We start from the raw sequence: 19,903 nt of genomic DNA, 5'->3' as shown, positions 1-19,903 counted from the left end.
TACATAGTGGCAGCCTGTAGTTAAACTCTGGCTGAAAATCCCTATGCGGAATTTATTTGGGTTCTGAAATCCATACATACAGCGAAATCTGTATCCAAGCATCCACGCTGTTACGCCATACTTTGGTTGTACCCACAAAAATATTAGGATTGTGAGGCAACAGGATTTCTGTGATCATGTTTGATTTCTTACCATGGTCTTAGTAAACTTTACCACCTGATAAGTAATTTCTCAGTGTTTGGTAATAGGATTTCATTGTCTTTCCAGAACTCCTCCACAGAGGTGTTCTCAGGCTGTTGGCGGATCAGCGAGCACTCATGGCGTGCCCCGTTCTATCCTGCTGCGTGCATCCTCCATCCCAGCCGCTAGCAGGGCAGGTCAGTGATCTCTTCCTATCTATTCCTACTATTGACGTGAATGTAATTCTCATTTTGGGAAAATGGGTTACAATGGAAAGGTGATTGCTAAACATAGGTTTGTATTCAGCTGCATTGGCACCTTAACAGTTGCTGCTGGATGATGGTACTTGCAAGGCAACTGTGACTGTTACTGACCCGTAGCGATGAGGACTGTTAGGATCTCTACAATTGCTGTGGACTCTTAGTTTATGCTGGCACCACCAAAAGTGTGCCTATACAAGTTGTTTCCTAAGTTACAACAGGGCAAATCCCACATTTACAGGTCAGAGTACTGCACAGTTTGGAATAGAAAGTTAGGAACAACTTTGTAAGTAAATTATGGGGAAAACGTTGGTGTTGAGTGAAGCTTTGCTGAGCTGCTAAGCTTTTCCAAACAGAGAATTACAAAGTTACGAAGTAGCTAAGAGGTCCTTTCCTGAAGGCTTAAATGAGGCATAATTGTATTGTGACTTTTTTTGAATAAATAAGAACACTACCATGAAATTAAAGAAAAATAATATATATGACCCAAGATTTAAATTGCTTTTTTATGGGATCTTTATAGTATAGTAGCTGAATTACTAGGAAGGAATAATTGTATTCTTGTCATAACCACAAGAATACAATACCAGCAGTTTGCCGTTAGTATTTACATGTAAACTGAAACATTCTACAAAATAAATCTCCACTGTTTACAGAGGTCACTGTAATCCTAACATAGAGCAGAAACTGTCATCCCACCTTCTCTAGGGGTGCAGTGCCACCACAGTATTTCTGAATTGCACTGATGTATACACCCATTTGATCATCCTAACAGTGTACCTTCATGAGGCAAAACTTCCAGATGATTGCTGTTGTAAACTCTTGAAATTTTATACATTTTCATATGCGACCTCATCTTGAAGGTATAGACTATATCCCTGTTATCTTTCTACACGCACAGGTACGATGCGCTTTGGTGCCTTAATGAATAAGCCCAGAGGAACATGTCACAGCCCCTCTCAGTGTACTGCGCTGGGCTCAACTTCCAGCCAGTTACTCTCCATCATTACGGTAACAAGAGCTGCAGCTGTTGCAATTGTTGTGAGAACTCTGGCTGACCTGGTAAAGGTTGCAGATTCTCCAGAGCTTAAAGAATTCTTTGCTGCTTTGCAAATGGTGTCCTAACTATTGCCCATGAGTAACTCTTTTTCCCAGCCTCTAGAAATGTAGGTTAATAGTATTAATCAGTTTTAGCTGAAGTCTACCGGTTATAAAATACTTTATTACCCGAAGTTATAAAGTAAAATAAATAGAATCTAAATAAAATTTAAACCAATCCAAGAATTGTTGCATGATGTCCTTCAAAGATTTTTTTGGTTTTCATTTTATAGTCATTTTGCAAATTATATGTACTGTATAAAAAGTATAGTTTTCATTTTACTTATGTAGTTTATTAGGTAACTCATCTTGTTCTTCCATCAAAATAGAGTGTATCTTATCAGGCTAGAAAATAACTAGCTTAATGTGCGTTAGGCTAGGCCCAGAATTAGGTTTGTGGTTTTTTCTCTGAGAACATGTTTTTGAATTCAATTATCTAGATCTCTCAGTACATTTTTGTATTGTGTTCAATATATGAAACAAAATGAAGTCATTGAATCTATCATGAAAATATTACATCACAAACATTTTTGTGCCCTAGAAGAGAAACATGGAATGTCTTTGAAAGCTAGAAAGAATCTACTATTCTTGCTTGGGCATTTAACTGCACACAGTTAAAAATCTAGACTAAACACCAAATATTATATTATTTTAGCTTTCTATGTTGTAACTTCAAACTCACACCTTGCACAAAATCTAGAGCTTATAGACAAGTTATAGAAAAAAAATATAATTTTCCCTAAAGTTTCTTCCTTGCAGGTATCTCCCAGGCTGCTGAACATGCCCAAAGATTTGTAGAAAACAGATTCCAGAATAAGTCCTTCTGTGGGCTTATTCCTAGTCAGCATTATTGCAGTTTTGGTGGTTTGTTTTTTTTTTTTAAGTAGGTATACAGGTATAACCCAAATTCAGAGATAGAAGTCTCTCTACTTGTAGATTAAAGCATCTCCTTCCATGTTCAGTAATACCCTTCAAGGCACAAGAAATATTTTGCACTCATGTTCCTTTCTCATACTTAGTTGTTCAACTATCAAGTATCTTGATTAATCCACACTTCAGCGCTACCATCCCCAGCATTAAATAAAATGAAATCTAAACCTTTGTCTGAGACAACTACCATTTCTTTTCTTCTAACAGTCCTTTCATGTCTTAGGGTTTCATTTGTAGAAAAAAAAGATATTGTCATGCTAGAATGGTCCTAGCATCTTTGAAGCCTAGAAAAAGCCTAGTATTGCCCACTCCATGATCAGTCCCAATTTAAGATATTTTTCTCTGTTTTTACTAGTAGTAATCACAGAAGTATTTTTATTTTAGATTGGTACTTGCTTTTACACTGTTATTTTGCTAGGCTACTGAAAAGTTCAAAGTAGACGTGTAATTTTTGAACTAAAATTTCATTAATTCCCAGGTAATTTCTCCTACTATAGTACCTCTCCCTTCTTGGCCTTTTCTCTCTTTGTGTGAGCAAATCTGTCTTTCACTATTCTCACTATGAAAATCTCAGTATGCATTACGCCTGCTAGTGACATCGTCCATGTTAAAGTTATGAAATTCAGCTGACTCACGATCTAGAAATATTATTAATATATGGCAGATCAGACTGTTCTGCATTATATGCTTCTCGACTGCCAAAGTCTGGGATATTGCAGAAAGGGGTGAGAGATGCCTTATGCCACCACAGCAATCCTGACTGACTTTGGAGCAGCACTAACATCCTTAACAACCGATTAGCATTCTTAAAATAGGGACAGTTAGCACAATACAAAAGCATGAAAGTGAGTAAATATAAAACGCAAAGTATAGTATGAGTTTAAGCGTATAAAGAACGGTATGAGGTTCGATTCTCTATGAAAAAGGATGAATCCACAGTTAAAAGAACAAACCCTATTGAACCCTACCAAACATAACATTTAAAAATACTGTATTAAAGCACAGTTCAGCCACGTGATGACTACCGTTAAACTTCACAGAACTCAATGAACACCATTTAGTTTAGACCGTGCCCTTGAATAGTGTTTCTTTTTAGCTCTGAGTGTATTTATTACTGGGATATTACTGGGAGCCATCCAGTTCCCTCCCAGTGGCATGGACCCAAGCAATTGGGGAGCGGTGGTGTGCAAAAGCAGCTGTGTTCTTCTCACCCCCTGGGTAGCACGGAACGTTGCCTGGTCACAGCAAGGATCAGGGGCTCTGTCTTTATTCTTTCAGTTCTACAAAACCACTTATTTTTGCAGTTAACGGTGACTTTGCAGTAAATACATGTTCTGGGCAGCAAAAAGCAAAGAGTATGTTGGTGGCACAAACCACAAGGTGTTTGTTTTATTACTCTCCCTTAAACATTGTTTTTAATCAGGTAGAGTTGCTCCAGGGCTGTTTGACTTCTGCGCGTGTTCCAGCTGTACAATAAGCTGTATTTGTGCAGTGCTTCTGTGCTGGAGAGTTGACATTGAGATGACTGCTCTCTAGATGTTTTTTCCATTAAACTTATAAAATGCGTTTTGAATGTAATATGGTTAAGGCTTTTATGGTTTAAACTACGTATGCCAGTTTAAAATGAGGTTTTCGCCATTATGTCAGATTTGGATAGAAACATTCAACCAAGTAAGGCAACCCATGACTCTAAAAGCAACTTGAAATCAAAAGCATGCAAGATGAAGTGTTACATTGCCAAGAGGCGATTTCTAGCTGAAGGAATCAAATGCTTTAAAGTCCTGTATCTGCATTTAGCGAAGTGGCCATGCTAACAGTAAACTAGACATAGAGATTAATGGGTGGGTGGGGGGAGGCATTATTACAGTACGTTGTATGAAGAACATAAATTAAAAAATTATATTCAAACTTGCGAATTTTTGCACACACAGCACTGACTTTTGTACTATATGTAGACACACTGAAGTACAGCAACAAAAGTAGTCGGGATCTTAACAATTTCTTTTTCTCTTCCAGAGTTCAGCTGTTTTCCCAGATAGACAAAATCAGAAATATACCTATTGTAGGCTCTATTATTTATATATATATATATACACACACATATATTTATATACACACACACTCCTTTACTTCTTGTAGCAAACTGCTTGTGCCTGTATTGTGCTTATGAACTGGTGAGAAAAAAAGTTAAACTTAACTGGCTGCTAGATAAATACCAACTTTCTGGTCATAGACAAATATTCAGCAGAGTTAAATATTTTTATTTTAAGAAGACAATCAAAAAGTTTATCTTCTGAGAGCTATCATGCCTGCACTAAAAAGATGGACAACAAAATTGTCTGACATAATGTTAGGATGTTGAGAAAATGTAATAAATGGAAAAGCTCCCAAAAGTAGCCTTTCAGAAAGTTTGTGGTCTTATTAATAGAGCTAGACAAATCCATCCCTTCTTGTTGCTGTGAAATAGTGTTGCATAACCCTACTTTCAGGACAAGTATGCATGAAAGTGGGCTGTCTTGAACTTTAGAAGGGTGGAAAACTAAGATATGTTTATTCCATTCCTGAAAAGGAAACTAATTTTGGTTACTGAAGTTTGTCATTTAGGGTTGTGGAGGATGCAGGGGCTGCTCTGCAGTTATTTATACATATTTTTGGTTAATTTCAGTATTTCTGAATGTTTGGTCTAGTAATCCATTGGCTTCATTCAACAGCGAAGTAACTGTATTTTAATCTGAATTTGTCGGTTGATATTCTTTTTTTTTCTCTTAAATGTATCGTGTGAGATTTTAAGAGTAGAAAGAACCATATAAGCATGTTACCAGCAAGAACTGACTATTACTGATTATCACTATACTAATAGAAAAGCTCTGAACAGATAATGGGATTCTTTTCCTCAACCATATTGTTGCAAAAATCCCATGTCACTGAAAAAAAAAAGTTGTAATGGCCATTTTTTATGTGTAATTCCAAATTAGGCTTAGTAAAAGTGTCCTTTCTTAGAAAAAAGAAAAAAAAATTTTTTTAATGTTCAAGATTATATTCCTTTTATTGTGACAGAGATGATATATAATCTGATGATACTCTCACCTTGACTCCTTCACTCTGGTGTTTTTCAAGTTTTGAGAATTTTATCTTATGGACTTAAAATAGGACATGCTATAAGAACAGTTTTTACTGCCTTCTCTCCTTCAATTTTCTTAGCAGGCAAACACTTGATGGTACCTGTCTTTAACGGTTCGGTGAAGTGGAGCCTGAGTTAAAGAAAATGTCTTTAATTTTTTGAAGAGTCCTGGTCTGACTTATATAACATTCCACAACTAATTTTTCATAGATTCTAAATGTTTCATCTTTTCTTCTTGAAATCTCTATTTTATTCCCAGATCATCCTCTCAAAAGGATGATTACTTTGTTATTTATTAAATTGCCATGTCAATTGTTATAAATAAATCCCAATGTGTTTACAATGGGCTCCTCTTGACCATACACCATCTTTATAAATATCTAGAAAAGCATGAGCAAAAGTCCAGTAGTGTGCCACACCACCGGAGCTCCTCTGAGTCCAAAAAGCATATGGATGCTCAGGGCACTTCCCTGGCCACTGGGTATTTCACCTTTCCAGTGCTTCCCGCTCTGGTGCAGGATTGTTGGGTCAGGAAACAGACGACCAGGAAATCTGAGCCCACGTCTCTATGTGCAGTGAACAGTGTTACTCTTTGTGCCTTGATGCTTCCCTTTCATTTACGTTATTATTTCCACAAGGGTTCAGGTTCTTGTTCACAGTTTCCTTGCAAGCCATAATCATCTCAGAAAGCTTTTGGAGTTCACGTTCACTAAAAAAGCCTGTAGAGAAGGACATCCTAAATAATAGCATCACATATTTTGACAGGGCCAATTTAGGTTGAGAGAATTGTTGTTTTCTTGCTGGCAAATTCTTTTAACAGAACTTAGATAAAGTTAGATGAAAAAGGAATTATTTTTCAGTTAAAATATTTTAAAAGACTCACAAAAGGAAACTGCACATACAACTAAGGCAAGTATTTACATTCCTGGTAGTTTCTGAAGACAACGTTAGCACAGATTTATGACAGAAGAAAAAATTGATCTAGACACAGAATGCAGACAAGATGTAATCACTATTGACTCATATTAATTTAAAATCTTTTTTCTGTACAAATTACATAATCAAAATAATGCTATGCAGGGGAATCGGTGATCTTAATGACTCTTACAGATGGTTAATGATCTTAATTCTGTTTACAGATTAAAATTATATACTTGTTTGTTTGAAACAGCAAATGGAAAAAGAAATCTTTATTCCGAGAACTGTCAGTGTAGCCCTAAATTTACATGCTGTGTTACCTCATACCTCCTAGCAATACTGACTTCGAAACCGGTTGCTTCTTCCCAGAAGTGACCTGAGGGTCAAATCTAGCCTTGCATCCGAAGACTGAATAAACAGGCTTTGCATTCCTATGTTCTTCTTCTTAGGGACAGCAAAATTGATTTTGTAGAGCCACTGCTGAAGCAGCAAAAATGCAGGTTATTATACTAATGATCACTCATTAAGCTAAATTCCTATTTACAGGTTAAATGGAACCCCTGTGTGGAGATAATTTTTCTAGCACAATTGTAAACTCTTGCAGGCCCTTTACTTCCTCCTGCCCATTTGGGTGGATTCGGCTGGACAGAACCACCACAGCAGGGTTTAGTGCTCCTCTCCTGGAGGCCGAGGTTGGACGACTCATCTGCAGCAACTCTCCCTGGGGTTCTGCTCTTGCCTCCAGCTCTGAGTCACCGGGCCTGGGATATTAAATGGCTTTTCCCCACGTTCCAGTTTTCTGTACAGAAAGAATGCAAATACCCACTTTTGTAAAGTAGCTGGGCGTCCTGACAGCAGGTAACAGTTAACTCTTACAAGCTGTTAGGGGAAAACCCCCCAGACGGCTCATTGCGCCACGCACCCAGGGCTGCAAGAGTGCTTCTGCCCGTCCTGTTTGTGCCTTATTCCCACGCTGTGTGCGCGCCGGCGAACGGCCAGGGAACCATCCCTCAGAGAAAGGGTTACACACAGTGGCGAGAAGGGTATATACCTCAGTGAGTCTTGTCACCCGTACTCTGGAGATACCCGGGGCCAGTGAAGACCTTGTCCTACTCCTAGGGCCGGAGAGGGTGAGGAACCCTGGGAGGATGCCTCTTTTCCATGCGGATTCCTCAGGCTGGTTTTGCACCTCACGCAGCGCCGGTTTGGTGGTTTTTTTGCCCCATCGCCTTTTTTTTGACCAATTTCACCACTTGGCACTTCTTTCCAGAGGCATGGCTCTGCGCCTCACTGATTTTTGGGAGAGGGGACGGAGAGGGCGGGCGGCCAACTGCTTCTTGCAGGAATGAAGCTCTGGGTGGCCAGTGTTCTCTTCAGGGCTCGCTGCTGTGGCCACTAGCCCTCCCACCGGCTGTGGGAGCCCAACAGCCACCAGCACCGGCCTTGCCCTGAGCCCCAGAGCCGCACGGCACCGAACTGGCAACCCGGGGAGTAACCGGCATCGCGCCGGCTTTGGGTCTCTGCAATCACAGCGGACAAACATCAACATCGGTTCCTACCACTCCTCTTCCATATGTTTGTATCGAGCCTTATTCTACCAAGAAGGTAAGATAATTTATTATTGACGAAGGAAACATTAATGTTTGAATTATATTAAATTCTAGGACTTGCGCACATCTTGCGGCACGGCCGCCTCTCCTCTGCGTACGCTCTTCCTTAAACTAGCGTACGCGCTATCTGCGGGTTGCCCTACAGTAAACGAGCCGCCGTTCGAGGGACTTCATTAAGTCGATGCAATTAACGCTCGGCTAGAACGCCACCTGAACGACGTTCATTCACTTTTTTTTTTCCGACGGCCACCTCCGGTGCCGCCACCCCTTAACACCACGGATGCCTAGGAAGGGGTTTGGAGGAGGGGAAGGTGAGAGGGAGGGCGGCGATGGCGCTCCGCGCCGCCGCGTCCCGCCATCGCCGCCCTCCCCCCGCCATCGCCGCCCTCCCCCCGCCATCGCCGCCCTCCCCCCGCCATCGCCGCCCTCCCCCCGCCATCGCCGCCCTCCCCCCGCCATCGCCGCCCTCCCCCCGGCGTGACCTTTCCCCTCGCGACGCTGCCGGCCAATGGGCGGCCTCGGCCCCGCCTGTTCCGCCGGCGTGTCCGCGTGCCAGCGGCCGCTCGCGCCTTCTTCCTCTCAGGCGGGGGCCGCGCAGCCCGGCTCCGCCAGCTGAGGTGAGGTGAGCCCGCTCGCTCTTTCTTCCTCTTCTTCCTCCTCCTCCTCCTCTGTCGGCCTCACGTCCCTCCGCCGGGCTGGGGGGGGGGGGGGGGAGGGAGTGCGGTGAGGGAACCGCCGGGGCCGGACTCAGGGGTTGCCGGGGCCTCCGGTTGGCAGCGCGGGGCGGGGGTGGGTGTTTCTCCTCTTCGGCCTTTTCGAGGCGGAGGCCCCGGCTCGGCCGCCGAGCTCTACCGGGAGCGTCCCCCGCCGGGAGGAGACGGGGTGGAGGGTGCGCGGCGGGACCCTGGGCTGTGGCGGGGCCTTCATCGTGCCCTCCTCTGTGCTTTCAGATGCCCCCGAAAAAGGGAGGCGACGGCGTTAAATCGCACCCGATCATCGGAAGGTTTGGGACGTCCCTGAAGATCGGGATCGTCGGGCTGCCAAACGTTGGGTAGGTGGTCAGGGCAGCGCGGGGCTGGGGGCCGGCGGCGGGGCGGAGGAGCGGGCCGGGACCGCCCGGCAGGCTGGGGCTCCCCGTTCTCCTCGAGTTTGCTTCTGCTCCAGGTAGAGTGACCCGGCACAGTTTCTGGGTGAAGAGAGGCGCCTGTAGATGTATATAGATGTAGATGGCTCGCCTGTACGAGCTGAGGGAGACGATCTAAGTCTTTTTGCTCAGTGATAGACTTGCATCTTTAGCTTGAACTACGTATAGCTGGAGTGACGCAAAACACTTGGGTAGCGTGAGGCTGGTATGTGCAAGTCTGGACAAGATAATAGTGAGGAACTAAAAGAAGAAAAAAATGTCTTGGCAATTGCTATGCTTTATAAAGTACTATGTCTTTTGCATTTCCTTACATCCACTGTTGTGTATGTGTAATGCACTTTTTAATCCAAATACATATGCATACAAGTTCCTTTTATGTTTTATTTTTTTGGAGAGGATGATGTGCACAGGAAGGAGTTAATGATACCATATGTGTCATTAGCAGTGAAGAGGACTTCCATTCTTGAAGCTTCTTCAGAGTTTGTAATGAAAAAAGTTGTGTAAGTTACAGTTTGGGAAAGGTGGTGGAAGATAAATCGTTGTTCTCTGTCATGCTTCTCATCCGTAGTTGTTATAGGTCCTCAAAGGAGCTATACTTAAGGCACTTAAAAAGGATGATGAATTACCTGGAGAATATCTGTGTGAAACTATTGGTATTAATTTGTGTATCATATTTACTAAAAGAAGTTAGCAGCACTCTCAAACTTTAAATCTTTAAAAAATTAGAGGAAAAGTCTTTGAGCATGTCTCAGAGCAATAAGTTATGCTTTCTTGTCTTTTGGTTATTTATTTTAGTTTTCAGGGTGTAGGTAAGCTGCACACCAGAAAAGAAATAATTAGCAGTAACATTGTATAACATCTCAATGGGGAAAAATAGCATTTGCAGTTATGTTATGATGTAACTTTCAAAGGAAATTGTGACTGACTTTTGAGCATGCTGGCTGTATGCAGGGCAGCTTTCAATTTGTTTTTTTTTCCAGTGGCTGAGAAGTTATGTGAAAATAAACACCACCCTCCCTTCCCCAAAACCCAGAATATTTATTGTAGAAGATTCAGGAGTTGAATAAGAACTCTCTCTTAGCAACAACTTAAGTTTCAAGCATCCTTATCGGTTTCCTGCTTTGTGCTTGAGGAAAATGAGTAGTGACCATTAGAGCTGTACTTTGCTTTTGACTGAAAATTTCTTTGCTAACTGACATGTGCAATATGGTCACTTAAAGGAGTTTTCAAGGGCAGGGAAGAGAGGTAAACGTCATTGGGTTTCAATGGGACACTCCGTATGCATATTTGAAAGTGTCTTGTACTAGAATCAGGGCAGTGGTCACTGCTGTTGAAGTAAAGGGAAAGTCCAGTATTGCTTTTGCGTTGGAATAAGATGTGTTTCTATCCAGCCCTTTTAAATGCTTCTGATTTGAACTACTTAAAAAACATGTGTATTTTGTTTACAGGAAATCAACTTTTTTCAATGTGTTAACAAAGAGTCAAGCAGCAGCAGAAAATTTTCCTTTCTGTACTATTGATCCAAATGAGAGTCGAGTACCTGTGCCAGATGACAGGTTTGACTTCCTATGCCAGTATCACAAACCTCCAAGGTAACTCAAATTCTTTACATTTTTCTTCAGTTAAGCAGCCAAAATAGTATTACTGAACCCAAACTTTTCATAGAAGTTTAATGCAACTATAATGTCTTTAACTTTTTACTGACACCTGTTTTAGAATGTGAAATTACATATGTACCTAGATTATACCCCCCCCCCCCCCCCCCCCCGGACCTGAATATGACCTTTGTGGTATGAGAATGAGAAATCTAGATGCTACTAGTCATTGCTCAGCACTGTTTGGTGCTTGGTATTCCTGTCTTTGAAGGTAGTGGCTCCCAGGTGACTTGGAGGATCTTCTGAAGAGATTTGGAAAATGAACAGTAGTGGACGTAATCTGTCATGAAGTTGCTCATTTGTAAAATATCCACCCTGTATTTTGCATTGTTCAGAATACTGTGTATGCTGTAGGTAGCCGAACAAATATCAACATACTTGTGTCCTCCGTCTTTTGACAGTAAGCTTTATGGGCAGCCTTTTTTCTCCCGATTCTTTCTCTCCTTTTTATAGGCTTTGCTACTTGTTACCTGGTATACTCAGGGATATTCCTACAATATGTCTCTTCTAATTGTTTCCTTATTCTAGGAGTGTATTAATTTTGTCACATCAATGGTTTTAGCTATTGACTGTGTCTGTAATCTGCTTTATATGTTCAGTGTGGTAACTGGATTTTTGCTTGAACAGCAAAACTACAGTGCTTTCAGAAAACAGAAATGTAAATAGATGCAACTTGTTAATTTCAATTTGCAGTTACTTGCAGAGGTATCTTGAATAAAGTGAGCGTACATAAATCATAGGGCAAATTAGCATGCACGTCTGTGCTTTTGTTCAACACTCAGGCCTCAGTTGTAGAGCCAGATCACACCCACAATTAAAAAAGATTGATTAGTCACTGATCAAAAATCCATTTGTTAACTTAATTTTCAGGTCTGAACAAGTTGCTTCCATCTGTAATTCCTGTGCACTTTTTAAACACTGAAAAATGCATTAATAGGGAGGTGTTTGTTTAGGTGGATTGTTATAACGTGTTACCCTGTTTTTCCTGCTCAAGTGAATATTAAGTGTACTTGTTGCTGTATGGGTCAGAAACCAAAACTCTGCTGAATTTGAGACAAAACTTTCTGGCTGTTGATCGTGCAGCGATAATGGTGTGACTTTTAAGTTTTGTTGACAAATTTGTTCTAAATTGTAGTGTTATTGCTGCTTTGGCCTCATCAGTAATCTCTATTTCTTGTCACTTAGCTATGACTGGCTATGTCTAAATTAATAGTTGAAGTGGCAGATTATTACCTCTCCCCTCATCCTGCCTTTGGCCGTCTATCCTTAGAAGGAGTGCTAAGATTGTAAATACCTGTACACGTGTTCTCAGATTGGCAAACTCTCTCTGTCTCTCTGGAAAAAAATATCACCCTAAATATTAAAGAAAATAATATATTTACTGAATCTGTGTTCAGGAAATGTACTGAATTGGATAAGCAGCTGGTTATAAATAGTAAATCAGCTTTCATTTGAAAGGTCTTTTGACTTTTTAAGGAGAGTATTTGTTAAAATCAATGGATGTGGGGATTAGTGGGTAGTTTTAGCTCCTGAGTTCAACTTGTGCTGCTTATATGATTTTAATATTTCACTGTAACAGTAATAAAGCAGTGATAATTCAGTAGCACGGTAGACTGAAGTAACTCTTCTTGGGCTGTTTGTGCTTGTCTGTCTGAGACTCGGGAAAAGAAGGCTATGGTCATGAAGATATACAAGTGAATTGTAATTTAAATTCCTTAATTTCTCTTGTGTAGTCTTGATTTTGTTCTTCATCTTTATGTAATATGTTCTGTGTTAATTTTCTACTTGTTCAGATTAGTAGATGTAGTCAATATGTGCATGCAGAATGTTTTATAAACAGTGAGTTCTCTTTAAATTAGACCCTTGTCTAGCCTCAAGGTTATTGTCTTTTAAAATCTAAAGCATTCAGGTTTTTATTTCCCATATGTTACACTTAGTCATCACATAACTGTGGTCATTGTTGGGAGGTGGGAAAGAAAAAAAGGGGACTTTGTCTTAACTAAAATAATGTATGACAGGCCAAAGTGATCTTGTCTTGATGCCTGCTGTGAGCAAGGGAAGAGCAGGACTGGGCTGGGTTGGCAGTCGCTGTCTGTCACACTGACCTGTGATTGCTGCTGCTACAGAGAGACGGACTCTATTGCTGAGAATATTGCTAGTATGAGTTTGCAGCTGTTTTGCCATCGGTGAAAGAGTTAGGCTCTTCAGGTACCGTTTGTTGCTTGAAGATCCTATCTCCAAAAGAAGAAAGCATCAGGTTGGATGGGACTGGTGTGCAGTTGCTTGCTAGCCCATACTGAAAGCTGACTGGTATTACTTAATTGGAAATGTAAATGTTTGTAAATGGTATCATGTAGGCAACAATTTAGACACTGTTAGGTAAAGGTAAATCTGTACTTAATAGATTAAGGTACACTGTCAGAACTTACAACCTATGCTTTTTTCTTTCTGCAACAGTGGATGATGTATATGACTGTTTACAATAAGTAAGTTCAGTGATATAGACTGTACACAGAAGGTGGGCTCCAAGAACTTTCAGTAAAAACTACTGTGTTGTTGCTAAATAAGTTAGATGAGCAAATTTCCTTGAGCTTTAATGTTACCTATTGCTCGCTTTCTGGTGTGAATGAAATTGTGGATATTAAAAAAAAGAAGAGACCTTAATATATTAAAAACAATTCTGAGTGCTTGTTACTTTAAGGTCTTAGCTTATATTCTGTTACTAACTTAATTTATGTATTTAAGCTACTTACTTGTTTGTTCTAACTTTTATACAGTATTCAGTGAAAACTCATATTTGTTACATTGTGCCAACATGTAGCTTTTTCAGAAAAGATAGACTCTTCGCTTTTTATTTTGTTGTCCTCCTACCACTGTTCCCCCGACATGGTACTTTCAGGCAAGGTTTGACAGAGTAATGATTGAATTAGTTCTAATATAGTAATTGGAAAGAGAATATTTTCCTTGAACTGGTTCACTTCGGCAGGAACTAAAGCAGAAAGGTGTCCCCCTCCTCCCCTCGCCCCAATCTATGAATCTTAAGCAGGTAGTAGAGAATGAGATCTGCTAATTCTAAAATAGAAAAGAGATATTATTCATCTCAGCAGGTAGCTCCTGCCTTGAAAATTGGGACTTGGAATCCAGAAACAGTTGATCTGTTAATTTTAACGGAACATTTTGTGTTTAGAAGTGATAGGTTTCTTACAGAAGAAAAGAACCGTGTGTATAGCACATCTAAAGAAAGTTTAGTAACTTAATAAAGCTATTCTTTTGCATTTTTTGTTCTAAATTTCATTAAGATGCTGCTTTGTCACCTTAAGCCTAAAAATATTTTTTAGTGTAAGTATGTCAAACTGATGTCATTTGGACAAGTGATTTGTGTCATAACTCACAAATATCTTGAAAGCCTCTGAGTATATATACCCACTAGGCTTAGCCTGTATGGTCCTGCCTACTAGCACAGCTGTAGTGTACTGTGCCTGAGCAGGAGATGTTTCTCAGTGGTGACATTTAATTCAAGCCTCAAAATTATTTTGAGTGAGGGGGTGGAGGAAACCGTTATTTACTTTTTTTTTTTAAATTTTATGTCCCAAATAATCTCCTCACTGCAATTATTTGCATTCTTTCTTCTTAACTTTAAACTATACGATTAACTGAAAGAAATACTCGGGTAGAAGCGATGTAAGCCTAAGCTATGTTTTAACTGTAAATGGTTAAAACTGAAGGACTGTATTGGCTGATAGTAATCAACCTGTGTGAAGACATTAATAAAAAAAGTGATTTTTAAAGTGTATGTTTCTGCTTCCTCCTCTGGTTAAAATCAAATGAGATGATAAGCAGGAATGTGTAAAATGTAAGTAGTTTGGTTCATCTGTTCTCAAGTTACCAGTATTCATTTAATTCCTCGTTTGTTTGTACCTGTAAGTGGGTGTGTTGCCTTGCACATATGTATTCACAAAACACAATGCTTATTGCAACCATAAACATTTCTATTTAACTTAGATTGTTTTTAATTTATCTTGGATGTCCTTTTCAAACTTAAATTTTAAAGCAATCCTGGTTATCTCTCAAGAGGATAATATGTAAAGTGCAACTACCCCTCTTCAGCTCTAGCAGTGTCCAGTGTACTTCGGGATCTCTGTCCTTTTTGTCAGCTAATTGCTTTGGTTTGTTCGGTTGCATTGTAGACTGTTAAAATTCACGCGTTCAGATCTTTAGTGCTGAAGTGATGGTTACTGAACTAAATCTGAGTAACTTCCATTGTTGTCTAGGTCATGAAAGTCCTGCGTAATGTTAAATAAAAGTTCTCTTGCACTTACTGTAGGATAGCATACTGAGGTACTTGATAAAGTTTTTGAAGTCAAAATTATGTAATTGGCTGGTGGAAAGTACTGCCTAGAAACCAGATCAGCAGTGGGACTTTTTGAATGACATCATGTGGGACTTAATCTAGGCTTAAAAAAAGAATTTATGTAAATGAAAACCACCTGTAATTCCAGAGTGAAACATGAATAGTTTAGCTCAATGTAACTCTGGCATATCAGCATCTGTAAGAGAATCCCATTTTTTACGGAAAACAACTGAAAATTGGCAGTATGTCCTGTTGTTAATGTGCTGCTTTCTTTGGTGTTACTGAGTTTGCCTGCTCTTCAGTTAGTTCTGAGCCTGTGTAAATCAGCTTGGCGGTGATGCTTGTTCTAGCATTGCAGATGAATAATTTTCCAGCAGTGAATGAGAGACTGTAAGTAGGAGTGACTTGAGCCATCTCTTCTGCCTGGTGGGAGAAGGCAAAGTTTAATTAGTGGTATTTTGTTGGTGTAATAACTTACTGAGTAGGTTGAGAATGCAGGTGTTTGATATACACGGGACACTGAGTATGTGTCAATCCACACTGAATCTTCTACCTTTTTATAATTCATGTAAGTAAAATTTAATTAGTAGATTTTTCACTTCTGGTTCATGTGCTATTAGGTTGAAGTCTTTTTTGTCAGTACCATGGATAAAATGCTATTTATCAAATTGTTCTTGCATAGAAATGACCAAGGTTCATCTGCAGTACCTAGTTCTTCAGAAGCAGATTCCTTTAATTGCTCTGTGAGGTATTTTGCTTACATTGGTCAAAACTGCTTGCAAGATTGACTGCAGAAGCTGTAATAGGGAGTACAGTCTCCTGGAAGAGAGAGGGACTGTGAACTGTTCCTTTTCTGTTTGGAAATGAGCCAAAAATAGTGGTGAGGACAGTCTGAGAGTTGAGTGGCTTTCTAAGAATTTGTCACAATATACATGTTCTCCTTCTATGTTACTACTTTTACTTCATGTCATTTGTGAACTCTTAACAGATGACTCCTACTTAAGTTGTATGAATTTTTGGGAAGGAAGAAGAGTTTCCCCTTTCTAACAGATTTCAAATAACAGCTTTTAAAGGTGGAAGAGCCTGTGCTGGAACCAGGAGATGAGTAGCACATTTGGCTTTACCAAAGAGAAAAGGGGAGCTGGACATTTTACCCTAATACTGAAGAAACTGGTTGTCTTGGTATGTGGGACCTAGGATCAGGTAGAGTTTGACTTGAGAGAAGTTTCTTGAACTATTCAAGAAATTAATAAAAAACAAGTGTGTTATGGTAATTATCAACCAGGCTTCCTGGAAAATTGCTGTATTTGAACTTACTTGAAGCTGTCGTGTGGCTTTCCAGGGCCTCCTGGTGGATGCGAGATTGTAATAAACTGTAGTAAATGCTGCAGAGAAATCACTGAGGTATTGTTTTCATTGGAGAAGAGAGACTGTGGAAACCTAGAAGAATAAAAACCCAGGGAGAGAAACAGCATTTTTGTCATGCTGTTTCAGTCTAAGTCAAAGTTCCAGGTGTATACTGCCTGTGAGGTTTCTCAACTAAACAATTACTTGTGGAAACTCAAGAAATAAATGTATGCCTCTTCCCCTCAAATTTTAGAAAAATAAAATATGTGCATAACAAATTGCGGATACCATATATGTGTGCATTTTAAAGGAAAAAAGGTAAGTGGTTGCATGGTACTACTGCACTGAACAAACAGGTCAGGTAAAAAAACACCTCTTGCCTGTCTAAATAACTGTTTTGGACAGAAGTTTGAAACAAAGTTGGTGAGAAATAGGCCTCCTCCCCTGCAAAATGCATAACCATATGGATGTGTAAGTCTCTCATTCCTGAGTAAGTACCCTAACCACTGGACTACAAAATTACTTTCTTTGGCCCAGCAAGTCTTGTGCATTTTTGTGTTGGTTTTGGCTGGGATAGAGTTAGTTTTCTTCATAGTAGCTAGTATGGGGCTATATTTTGGATTTGTGCTGAAAACAGTGTTGATAATTCAGGGATGTTTTTGTTACTGCTGAGCAGTGCTTACACAGAGTCAAGGCCTTTTCTGCTTCTCACCCCACCTCACCAGCGAGGAGGCTGGGGGTGCACAAGAAGTTTGGAGGGGACACAGCTGGGACTGACCAGCTGGTTCCAACTGACCAAAGGGATATTCCAGACCATATGACATCATGCTCAATATATTATAAAGCTGGGGGAAGAAGGAGGAAGGGGGGGGCATTTGGAGTGATGGCATTTGTCTTCCCAAGTAACCGTTACATGTGATGGAGGCCTGCTTTCCTGGAGATGGCTGAACACCTGCCTGCCGATGGGAAGTGGTGAATGAATTCCTTGCTTTGCTCTGTTTGCGTGTGTGGCATTTGCTTTACCTATTAAACTGTTTTTATCTCAACCCATGAGTTTTTCCTCACTTTTACCCTTCTGATTCTCTCCCCCATCCCACTGTGAGGGAGGTGAGTGAGCAGCTGTGTTGCCAGCTGGGGTTAAACCATGACATTTTTGTTGCACAGTAGCTCATACAGTGAAGGTAGTATGCTAACACAAAAACACTGTTGCTGTATTTCTAATGAGGTAAAAAATCCTCGCTTAAGGATTGTACCTACGCTTAAAATATAGAGATACTTCTGGATTTGGTAATCTGTTTCATATTAAAAATTCCTGTGACATGCTTTATGGTAGATTGGTGTTACACTGATTTGTACAAATGATCAGTTGATGCCACCTGTTCCTGATGATCATTGAGGCTCAGTGAAATTATGCTAATGCTGACTAACGAATCTTAAGAAATGGAAATTAATCTGTTTAGAAGAGGAGGGGAAAAAAAAGAACAATCCAGTTAAGTCTTCTACATTTAAAAGAACTAAACCACACTTGAGAAACATGGTTCTTTTCCCCCATTCTTTGTAGTGTTTTCTGCTTGTTTAGTTTCATAATGTTTATTCTTTGTCCTTCAGACCATAGTCAAGTGTGATTAGTTTGTGCCTTTTTCTACTTTTCTCTGTATTTATCTTTCTACGATGAAATAGAGATTTAGGCTTAGGAAGGGGGCTGCGAAGAATGAGGATGGTTTTATTTTGCTTAGAGTGTAAGCTTTGTGGTACCGAAGATGAAGGTGAAAAAACATCCTGGAAACCCAGATACTTGTCTTCAAAGGTCTCTTGCTCCTATTAGTCAACTGTGAAATAAATGTGCTGGGGTTTTCTTTCCATTGTCTAGCAAATGAGGTTGATTCTGGTGTTAGAGTGGTCCATCTGCATATGAAGGTACCTGTCTTGCTCTAATGTGGCATCTTTGTAGTGAAAGTGAGTTCTTCTGATGGCTGGCCAGGAAGTTAATCCTACCAGAATGGTGAGAGGGGAGCATAGAAGAACATTTCTAACACCACCTTTGTTTTTCTTAAAACACAGTTTAAAATGACAATGGAGAAGTGCTTTAAAGAGTGACATTTTTCTACCTTGCTGTTGACTTAGTTATGTGTCAAAAAGCAAGGAATGATAACAATTCTGACTGGGAAGTTGCTGCTGTTCCTTCTGAGGTATGTATTAGCTCTGTGGTTCTGTAAGGCAAAAGGAGTTATTGAGTTAATGCATTAGAAGAGTTATTGGTTTCTGTCTTCAGAATGTGCATTACTGTTGGTAGTGTGTTAGGGATTTGCTGGTTTTGTTTGAGTTTGTTTACTGGTAGTTAAAAAAAGATAGTTTGCTAAGAAAACCATAGTGGGACAAAAAAGTGATATTTTCAAAGTTTGTTTACTTCAGAATGTACTTATATTCATGTTCTTTCTACTGCATTCAACAGCTTTAACTTAGAGTACACATCTGTCTTCCCAAGGATGGGCCCTTCTTTTCATGGGCCTAGTGAAGTTTAAAGCTGTAAGTCAACATACTGTGTATCTGAATTGAAGTAACTCATGCTGTGTTGTAAATATTTTCTTGCGTTTTTTTTTAAACTCACCCTTCTGGGTATTGTGTTCTGTTATTCTAAGCGCATCACAAAGGTATTAATGACATGAAACATGTCATGGAGTTCCTAATTTATTACACCTGACAGGTTTAGTGATACTTTGAACTTTACCTTGGTAAAGAAAAAGATTTTGTCCAGATCTTGTATTGTGAAATTAGTTTACTTGAAAGAAACCATTTTTCTTGGGAAGTGTTAGAGGAAGATCAAAAACAAAAGTGGGATAAGATCTTTTGCTTTTAGGTCACCACACTTCCAGAAATATGTTGCATACTAAGACAGACTCTAATGGATCATCTCTTCCCATATTAAGGAGCTCATTTCAAGTGAGGCAGCGCATCTGCTAATATTAAACTGTGTGTTGTGTTATTTGCAGTCAAATGGAAGTGGGACAGCACTAAAAAAAATAATTGGAAACTTGTTCTGTTCTACTTAAGCCCTTGCTCTGAGCAGAGACAATGATCCATAGATTTCCATAACTACAGCTTTTTCTGTCTAGGCCATAGGTGCCATACCAGGCATCAGGATAAGAAGAGAAGGGTGTTTTTCTGATGCTAGTGGAGTTTCTGCTGTTACAGATTTGTCATGCTGTCAAATATTTCAATATTTGAAAAACCCAATATATTTATCAGCAGGCTGTCACACTAATAAAAATAAAGCTCAGTTTGGGCTGTG

At 39.9% G+C, this 19,903-nt stretch overlaps 1 protein-coding gene and 1 long non-coding RNA gene across 7 annotated transcripts in view; one reads left to right on the top strand and one right to left on the bottom strand.

Moving 5' to 3' along the window:
• Positions 1–5,495: 5,495 nt before the first annotated feature.
• LOC138685104 (uncharacterized) lies at positions 5,496–8,277 on the bottom strand. Its single transcript, XR_011324336.1, has 2 exons — positions 6,835–8,277; positions 5,496–6,308 (listed from the first exon to the last, which is right to left on the bottom strand). It is a non-coding gene; the product is annotated as an uncharacterized lncRNA (long non-coding RNA).
• Positions 8,278–8,599: 322 nt separating this feature from the next.
• The window catches only part of OLA1 (Obg like ATPase 1), a 104,104-nt gene continuing 92,800 nt past the window's right edge, over positions 8,600–19,903 (top strand). The window contains exons 1-3 of one of the 6 annotated variants that reach the window (XM_069781454.1): positions 8,600–8,739; positions 9,068–9,168; positions 10,710–10,853. In XM_069781454.1, coding sequence (XP_069637555.1) covers positions 9,068–9,168; positions 10,710–10,853 — 245 coding nt within the window. In that variant the 5' untranslated portion in view covers positions 8,600–8,739. Of the gene's footprint in view, positions 8,745–9,067; positions 9,169–10,709; positions 10,854–19,903 lie in introns of all 6 variants that reach the window. The other 5 variants (XM_069781455.1, XM_069781459.1, XM_069781457.1 and 2 more) reach the window with 5 other exon arrangements.

This window comes from Haliaeetus albicilla, chromosome 4, assembly GCF_947461875.1.
Source record: "Haliaeetus albicilla chromosome 4, bHalAlb1.1, whole genome shotgun sequence".
Classification (NCBI taxonomy): Eukaryota; Metazoa; Chordata; class Aves; order Accipitriformes; family Accipitridae; genus Haliaeetus; species Haliaeetus albicilla.
The sequence above is the reverse complement of the archived record's forward strand: the minus strand, read 5'-3'. Positions and strand labels throughout refer to the sequence as shown.